The 9,690-nt window shown below is 41.1% G+C and overlaps 1 protein-coding gene across 5 annotated transcripts in view; it reads left to right on the top strand.

Moving 5' to 3' along the window:
- The first annotated feature begins 2,315 nt into the window (after positions 1-2,315).
- The window catches only part of LOC110491311 (protein shisa-6), a 123,992-nt gene continuing 116,617 nt past the window's right edge, over positions 2,316-9,690 (top strand). For all 5 annotated transcript variants that reach the window (XM_021564673.2, XM_036946091.1, XM_021564672.2 and 2 more), the window contains exons 1-3: positions 2,316-2,559; positions 3,086-4,097; positions 7,918-8,078. In XM_021564673.2, coding sequence (XP_021420348.2) covers positions 3,565-4,097; positions 7,918-8,078 — 694 coding nt within the window. In that variant the 5' untranslated portion in view covers positions 2,316-2,559; positions 3,086-3,564. The remainder of the gene's footprint in view (positions 2,560-3,085; positions 4,098-7,917; positions 8,079-9,690) is intronic.

The following is a 9,690-nucleotide window of genomic DNA, read 5'->3' as shown; positions in this document are numbered from 1 at the left end:
AACTGTTAAATCCCTGTGGATTGATGAGGAATTTAATAATGTTATGTATCAGAGGGATGAGGCAAAAGGAATGGCAAATAAGTCTGGCTGCACAACAGATTGGCAAACGTAGTGCAAATTGGCAAATGATGTGACTAAACTGAATAAAAAGAACAATAAACTATACTATGAAACAAATATAAATTCTATAAAATAATGATAGTAAAAAGCTTTGGAGCACCTTAAATTAAATGTTGGACAAAAAAGCAAACTCTGCTCCATCATTAATTGAATCAGATGGGTCTTTCATCACAAAACCCACTGATATTGCCAATTACTTGAAATATTTTATTATTTGGCTAGATTAGCAGATTTAGGCATGACATGCCAGCAAAAAAACACTGACACTAAACATCCAAGTATAACTGAATAAATTATGAGAGACAATCACTATAATTTTGAATTCCGGAAAGTGAGTGTGAAAGAGGTGAAAAACTATTTGTTGTCCATCAACAACGACAAGCCACCGGGGTCTGACAACTTGGATGGAAAATTACTGAGGATAATAGCGGAAGATATTGCCACTCCTATTCGCTGTATCTTCAATCTAACCCTACTAGAATGTGTGTGCCCCCAGGCCTGGAGTGAAGCAAAAGTAATTCTGCTATCTAAGAATAGTAAAGCCCACTTTACCGGCTCAAATAGCCAATCAATCATTCTGTTACCTACCCTTAGTAAACTTTTGAAAAAAATTGTGTTTGACCAGATACAATGCTATATCACGCTAAACAAATTGACAACAGACTTTCAGCACCCATATAGGGAAGGACACTCAACAAGCACAGCACTTACACAAATGGCTGATGATTGGCTGAGAGAAATTTATGATAAAAAAGATTGTGGGAGCTGTTTTGTTTGACTTTAGTGCATCTTTTAACATTAGCAATCATAGTCTGCTGCTGGACAAAACTTATGTGTAGTGGCTTTACAGCCCCGGCTATATTGTGGATAAAGAGTTACCTGTCTAACAGAACACAGAAGGTGTTCTTTAATGGAAGCCTCTCCAACATAATCCATGTAGAATCAAGAATTCCCGCAGGGCAGCTGTCAAGGCCCCTTTCTTTTTTACAATCATTGAGTAATGCCAGTGTGTCTATGTATGCAGATGACTCAACAATCTACAAGTCAGCTACTACAGCGAGTGGAATCGCTGCAACACTTAACAAAGAGCTGCAGTCAGTTTCAGAAAGGGTGGCAAGCACTGTTTGTCCTTAACATTTCAAAAACTAAAAGCATCGTGTTTCGGACAAATCATTCACTAAACCCTAAACCTCAACTTAATCTTGGAATAAATAATGTGGAAATGTAGCAAGTTGAGGTGACTAAACTGCTTGGCGTAACCCTGGATTGTAAACTGTCACGGTCAAAACATGTTGATTACAACAGTAGCTAAGATGGAAGAAGTCTGTCCATAAAGTCGCTGCTCTGCCTTTTTTTGTCGCACCTGGATTACATAAAGAGGGACCTCGGAAAATTACAAATGGCTCAGAACAGGGCAGCAAAGCTGGCCCTTAAATGTGGACAGAGAGCTAACATTAATAATATGCATGTAAATCTCTCCTGGCTCAAAGTGGAGGAGAGATTGACTTCATCACTACTTGTTTTTGTAAGAAGTGTTGACAAGCTGAATGCACCGTGGTGTCTGTTTTAAACTACTTGGACACCCATGCATACACCACAAGACATGCCACCAGAGGTCTCGTCACAATCCCCAAGTCAAGAACAGACTATGGGAGGCGCACAGTACTACATAGAGCCATGACTACATGGAACTCTATTCCAAATCAGGTAAATGATGCAAGAAGTAGAATCAGATTTGAATAAAAAACAGATAAAAATACACCTTATAGAACAGCTGGGACTGGGAAGACACACACACACACAGGCACAGACACACATACACATGATAAGACATGCACTCTACACACTTACACATGGATTTTGTATTGTAGATATGTGGTAGTAGAGTAGTGGCCTGATGGACACTAAATGTGGTGTGAAAAGTGTTATGAAATGTAATATTTTAAATTGTATATAACTGCCTTAATTAATGTTGCTGTAGCCCAGGAAGAGTGCTGCTTTGGCAGCAGCTACTGGGGATCCACAATTAAATACACCTATAAATATGTACATATCTACCTCAATTACCTCGTACCCCTGCACCTCGATTTGGTACTGGTACCCTGTGTATATAGTCAAGTTATCGTTACTCATTGTTTATTTATTATTACTTTTATTATTAGGGGTTATTACTTTTCTATGATGTATCTATTTGATTTATGTATGCATTGTTGGAAAGGGTCCGTCACTAAGCATTTCCCTGTTAGTCTACACCTGTTGTTTACGAAGCATGTGACGAATACATCTGGATTTGATTGATTTGACGTAAGAAAGCGCGAGGTAGATGAGGGAGGGAGATGAGGGAGGAAGGAGAGAAGAGGGTTCTCGAGCTGAGCTTTCATAGTCCAATCACTCTCCTCGCGCCAGACAGAGAACAAGTCAACGGGAATCTTGACCAGGGTAGGTTTCATCACGTTTTCATCAAGTTTTCTATCTTTGAACTATTGCATTAACATAGAGATACATTAATCACATTGCGTTGTGTTGTGCTTTTTCTGTAATATACAATTAATAACTTTTAAGTAAGTATAATATATTGAAATAGGCTATTCTTCGGCGATATTTTACTGAGTGAAAACGCATATTTGGCTGCAATTAAAACCGTTTTGAATGTATTGGTTGTACTCTAGTCGAATTTTATTCTAAAACTTTAATGCATTTGGAAAGTTCCAGTTGCAATGGAATGTCTGTACATCGAAAGGGGTTTAAACAAGCGCGTCTTGACTGCATGCAGCCGTTATGACAAGCCCAGAATCCCCGAATGTCAAACATTTCACGAAAAGGATGTGACAAAAATACCGCCGCTCAGAATAAATTATTGTGGTTTCCATCGCGTGGATAAATTGTTTGCTTTGATTAGACTTAACGCACTCCCCTTGACGTGTGGATAATGGCTCATGAAGCGTTCTGTTTATTTCCTCTATAGCGCAACTTTCACCACAACAAGAAAATGTGAACACAAGACCTGCCATGTAAAGACGACTCGACTCAAGGCGCCCCACATAAATCAGTACCTTAGACAGCGACACCCGGCCGTTATCAGCATCTCCAACCCGGCGGAAAGCACACAGTCCACTGCACTCGGCTGTCCTACCAGAGCGCAACCAAGGCATGCAGTTCCGCGAATGACGATTCTCTCTATCAGAGCGCAATGGGTTTCAGAAGCGCTGCTATTAATGATATACTTAACTAATTGCGTCTTCGATACTGATGCTATTCATTCTTCTAGCCAGTATGGTAACAGTATCGATCGTGAGAGGACCAACGCGAGTGGCAGGTGACGAGGGTTGTAGTAACAGCCTTGTTGGACTGAGAGCCTGAGAGCCCTATCACATTCACTTCACTACCAAGTCAGAGAAGATCACAAGCGTCGCGTCGGAAGTGAATTGACAAGTTAGACACACCATGGGGATAAGACACCTTTTGCTGCTCCTCATATACCTGGATCCCCTGAGCGTTCTCTGCGCCGGGACAGGAGGCAAGAAGATGAAACCCGTGACCAAGCGGACTCCCAAGGCGAAAGACACCAACATCACCGCGGTGATCCCCACCGCCGCGCCGCAGAAGAACACGACCAAGGACTACGATACGTGCACGGGTTACTACGACGTGAGCGGACAATTTGACAGAGAGTTTGCGTGTAACAACACGGTTCACCGCTACTGCTGCGGGTCCTGCTTCCTGCGGTTCTGCTGCCAGGAAAAAGAAAAACGAGTGGATCAGTCAAGCTGTAAAAACTACAACAAGCCGGACTGGGTGAAAACGCCCCCCCCGTCGCCAGCCTCGACGGGACAGCCTTTTGACCCGAGCATGGACCAGACGAACACTGCAGTGTACATTACCTGTGGGATCATAGCTTTTATTTTAGTGGTGGGAGTTTCGGCTAAAGTTGCATACGACAAAGCCACAGAGCCTCCTCAGGAAATGAATATCCATAGGTAAGTCAGAATGAATGACTTAATAAATGAATGAATGAATGAACGAACGAATGAATATACATGTCTGCTTGGGTGCAAAGCCCCGTTTTATATGAAACATGATGAAACATGATCTGGTCTTTTATGTCTTGAGAGAAAAATGTCAATGTGGTTGAACATATCATTCTGTATTGAAGTCATGTTCACATGCAGTATAAAATATTTTATGGATAATCTGAGTGTGATAATTAACCTGACATAAAATATAGTTCATATGGGTCTTATCCACAACCCCCAGCATCTAAACCCTTATACTAAAAGGTCTGACCCTTGAACTAAGAAGACTAGTCACACCTTGAAAATAATTGTTATGACAATTATGGGTCAGAGGTCAGAGTTCATTGGAACATGGTCACGTGAGATTGAATACATACTTGACCTCCATTGTACATAATGTACTGTGAGGTGGTCACGTGTGTCTTCCTGGTACAGTAGGCTACAGATAAAGATGTTTCTATATGAAAAAACACTTTGACTTTTAACCAGGTTGAGCTATGTCCTGCTTTATACAAATCATTTTATCACCCACTACCAGAATGCTATTAAATCTGGTACACTAGGCTAGTTTACACACACAATAAATGATGTATATCGTTACAAACCAAAGAACCCCTATCTGTACTATTTAGAACCATAATGTGTGTGTGTAAACTAGCCTAGTGTACCAGATGGCATTCTGACATTTACTCTCAATTCCGTATATACAATTAAATATGATAAAAACAAATGCATGTGCCATTTGGTGCTATGAAGAACCCTGCTCATAAGGTTCTAAATGGAACTTGTGTGGTGCTATGAAGAACCCTGCTCATAAGGTTCTAAATGGAACTTGTGTGGTGCTATAAAGAACCCTGCTCACAAGGTTCTAAATGGAACTTGTATGGTGCTATAAAGAACCCTGCTCATAAGGTTCTAAATGGAACTTGTATGGTGCTATAAAGAACCCTGCTCACAAGGTTCTAAATGGAACTTGTATGGTGCTATAAAGAACCCTGCTCACAAGGTTCTAAATGGAACTTGTATGGTGCTATAAAGAACCCTGCTCATAAGGTTCTAAATGGAACTTGTGTGGTGCTATAAAGAACACTTTCCTATGGTTTTATGAAGAACCATTAGTTCTATATAGCACCAAAAAAGGGTTCCGCTATGGTTACAACCCTTTTTGGGGCCATAGAGAATTATTTTTTATGGTTCTTTATAGAACCATCATGGAAGAATGGTTCTCAATCTGAAATGTTCTTTGTAGATCATTTCGTGGAAACATACATTGTTATTTGTTCTGTTCAGCCATATTACACTGTTAAACTTCCATAGGTGTTACTGTGTTAATTAGCAACTTAAAGTGAGCAACCTCTTGAACAGCTTGGGGTCCCTGAGAAAATAAACACAGAGTGATTTAATCAACCATTCTCAATTGATGCAAAACATTGTTGCTATATATAGTCATAAATAACACAACTCATTAGATAAACTGGAATGAGACTCTCACTCACGGTTGCACAAAAAAAAAGCTATGCCTAAACTACACCCCAAAATATTCCAATGAGCCTCCTCCCCTACATTTTAATTATCACTAAAAGAGCAAAGAATCATTTTGTGAACTTTAAAGAGACCATTGAAGGGCTCAAAAGGTTCTTTGAGTCATTATGGTTCCACATAGAACCATTAGCCTTCCCAAAGAACCCTTGAGGAACCATTATTATTATTTTTTTGTACACATGAAAGACCAAGGTAATTGCAGAGGTGTTCAAAGGGAAATATTTACATGATTTGGGAAATGCTTGCATGTCAGTTGTGTGGTGAAGGACTGATCCTATTGATGTATATTTTATGTCTTTTTGTTGTTGTTGGTTGTTTCACTGCAGGTGTTGTGACAAATCTAGTTTCTGCATCATAACATCAAGCCGTATGTAATACTATGGAGAGCACTGACAGTGCATCGTCCCTTCAAATGCAAACAGATAAATCCAGACGCACAACAACGTCTATACACATTCCCCTCGTAAGATACTCATAAAATGACAAGGCCTTTGCTAAGTCAAAACAAACCCTATTGCCATAGACCATAAATTAGAAAATAAAACCTCTAATCCAACCCCTCTCACCCTGAGCTAACTCTAGTCCCATAGCAGCTATCACAACAACACGTTCCCTGTGGTGGTGGTGTTGTGCATTCTCAGACTGCAGTGGTGAACTGACATGGGTTAAACATGGCTATGTTGGAGTGGCGGTCTGCAGTCATGTGTTTTCTCAGCTGTTTCTCGGCTCCCTCTGGGGCTTTGCAACCTTACGTTTAACCACAGACTAGTGGACAACACATGATGCTGGAGAGCACACATCAATGAGTAACCGCTGATACACATTGTAGTCTCCCACTATGAAGCATGGTCCTTTTACACATGCGCGGCGGCGCAACACTGGAGTAATCTAGAGACATTCAAAAATGTGTCGCGCACAGGCGTCCGGTGGCATCTTAATTGGGGAGGACGGACTTATAGTAACGGCTGGAACGATATCAACGGAATGGTATCAAACACACCAAACACATGGTTTCCACGTGTTTAATACCATCCCATCCACTCCATTATTGTGAGCCGTTCTCCCCTCAGCAGCCTCCTGTTGTATAACATTAAGGTTAAAGTGTCACGTCTGCGCCACAGCAAATACAATGATAAATACTATACAGCAAAACTCAGATGTGAAATAAATAAAAACAGGGACAGTATTTATAGAACAGGAAAGGTTACGCTGTACATATATCTGTCACGCACAAGGCTTTGAGCAGCAATGCAAACATCATTTGATTTCCTTCTCTTCAAAAAGCTCAGCCAGAAAAAAACAACTATTTGTGTTATTTTCTGTCATGATGCTGTTGAGTTTTTCCGTTCCCTCTCTCCCCTCTCCTTCTCACCCTCGAGGGGTGCCATACCTCCGTATGCACCTGGTGTCGGCCTGAAAAACACTCCAATTCAACCCAATTATAACGGCTTCTCATAAACACAACTATGCTTCTCTTTCTGTTGTTAGTATATTTGTTACCTTCACTGTTTTTGTTAGTAGAGTGGATGTCCACGCCCCCGCGGACATCTAATTAGCATAATACAAAAGCCCATAGAATCTGTCCGTTTAAGTGAGACGTATCTATCTTGGGCTTGCGTCCTCAATCCACAGCATCTGACAATGCCGGTCTTCTGCATCTGCGGTGAAAGTTGGCAGAGCTACAGTGGGATTTTGTCAGACCAGGAGACGAAAATGTAGTGCCAAAAAAGGGGTTAAATATGGGTCAAATAAATATAAAAACAATTAGCTTATCTATCTTATATCTCTCAGATAGAAGACAGACACTTCAAAACGTACCTCCTTTTGATGTATTTTTTTGGACAGTCTGTTTTGCCATATATGATTATGTTATTCAATGTGTTTCTATGGGGTAATAGCAGTAACACCAAATTCAATATTTCATCAAATCTATTATTTTTTTCAAAAAACAAATTATACTATACAGGGTTCCTAAAATTCCAAGTCAAATATCTAAATGATCCTTATTATGACCTACTTATATGTTAGCACAGTAGAAACCCATATCCGGGCCCTTCTACCTCAGGGGGGTTTATAATGGTTCTCTATAACCAGTCAGTGCCAAGAAACAAATGAACTCTCACTCACCTTGGAAACGTAAATGCTTGGAGAAGTGAGTTAAATAGACGTATCAGTGACTTTTGGTGCACAAACCTTTTAAAAAAAAAATCAAAACCTGCCATTTTCTTCTCTGTGTCCACAGGGCCCTTGCAGACATCCTGAGGCAACAGGGGCCCATTCCCATATCTCAGTACGACTGTGAGAACTTTTCAGCCATGAACGGCTCTCCCAAAGACAACACTCCTCAACAAACCTCCTCCAAGAACCACTACACCCCTGTCCACCAGTCCAAGTCCAACCACGGTACGTGACCTTTATAGGTACATGTATTCAACTGTTTTCGGTAAATATCTTCAAAGACACATTGGTGAAGTGTTATATTGGGTGAAGTGTGCGAATGTGTTAGTGCATAATCACTATGTTTCCAGTAGCGCTGCGTGGGTACAATCACTGGGAAAACCAAGCCACGATTGTTTTTCTCTCCACATTGCAACCTATGCGTTGTGATAATAGCGTTGTTTGCTCTATCACCCGTTAGTTCATATGCCTTGCCACCGTGATAGGCCCAAGGCCGAGAGAAAAAGAAGACGCAGTGGAAAATGAATTCAACCACACCTTTGTTTCATCACAAAACCATAGAGCAACCTCTGTCTGGTGGAGTCCACAAAGCATATTGAATGTAACAGCTACATGATCTACAGCAACCTCTGTCTGGTGGAGTCCACAAAGCATATTGAATGTAACAGTTACATGATCTACAGCAACCTCTGTCTGGTGGAGTCCACAAAGCATATTGAATGTAACAGTTACATGACCTACAGCAACCTCTGTCTGGTGGAGTCCACAAAGCATATTGAATGTAACAGTTACATGACCTACAGCAACCTCTGTCTGGTGGAGTCCACAAAGCATATTGAATGTAACAGCTACATGATCTACAGCAACCTCTGTCTGGTGGAGTCCACAAAGCATATTGAATGTAACAGTTACATGATCTACAGCAACCTCTGTCTGGTGGAGTCCACAAAGCATATTGAATGTAACAGTTACATGACCTACAGCAACCTCTGTCTGGTGGAGTCCACAAAGCATATTGAATGTAACAGTTACATGACCTACAGCAACCTCTGTCTGGTGGAGTCCACAAAGCATATTGAATGTAACAAACAGTTACATGACCTACAGCAACCTCTGTCTGGTGGAGTCCACAAAGCATATTGAATGTAACAAACTGTTACATGACCTACAGCAACCTCTGTCTGGTGGAGTCCACAAAGCATATTGAATGTAACAAACAGTTACATGACCTACAGCAACCTCTGTCTGGTGGAGTCCACAAAGCATATTGAATGTAACAGTTACATGACCTACAGCAACCTCTGTCTGGTGGAGTCCACAAAGCATATTGAATGTAACAAACAGTTACATGACCTACAGCAACCTCTGTCTGGTGGAGTCCACAAAGCATATTGAATGTGACCGTTACATGACCTACAGCAACCTCTGTCTGGTGGAGTCCACAAAGCATATTGAATGTAACCGTTACATGACCTACAGCAACCTCTGTCTGGTGGAGTCCACAAAGCATAATGCATGTAACAGTTACATGACCTACAGCAACCTCTGTCTGGTGGAGTCCACAAAGCATACTGCACTTTACAGTTACATGACCTACAGCAACCTCTGTCTGGTGGAGTCCACAAAGCATATTGAATGTAACAAACAGTTACATGACCTACAGCAACCTCTGTCTGGTGGAGTCCACAAAGCATAATGCATGTTACAAACAGTTACATGACCTACAGCAACCTCTGTCTGGTGGAGTCCACAAAGCATAATGCATGTTACAAACAGTTACATGACCTACAGCAACCTCTGTCTGGTGGAGTCCACAAAGCATAATGCATGTTACAAA

Source organism: Oncorhynchus mykiss, chromosome 16 (assembly GCF_013265735.2).
Source record: "Oncorhynchus mykiss isolate Arlee chromosome 16, USDA_OmykA_1.1, whole genome shotgun sequence".
Classification (NCBI taxonomy): Eukaryota; Metazoa; Chordata; class Actinopteri; order Salmoniformes; family Salmonidae; genus Oncorhynchus; species Oncorhynchus mykiss.
The sequence above is the reverse complement of the archived record's forward strand: the minus strand, read 5'-3'. Positions and strand labels throughout refer to the sequence as shown.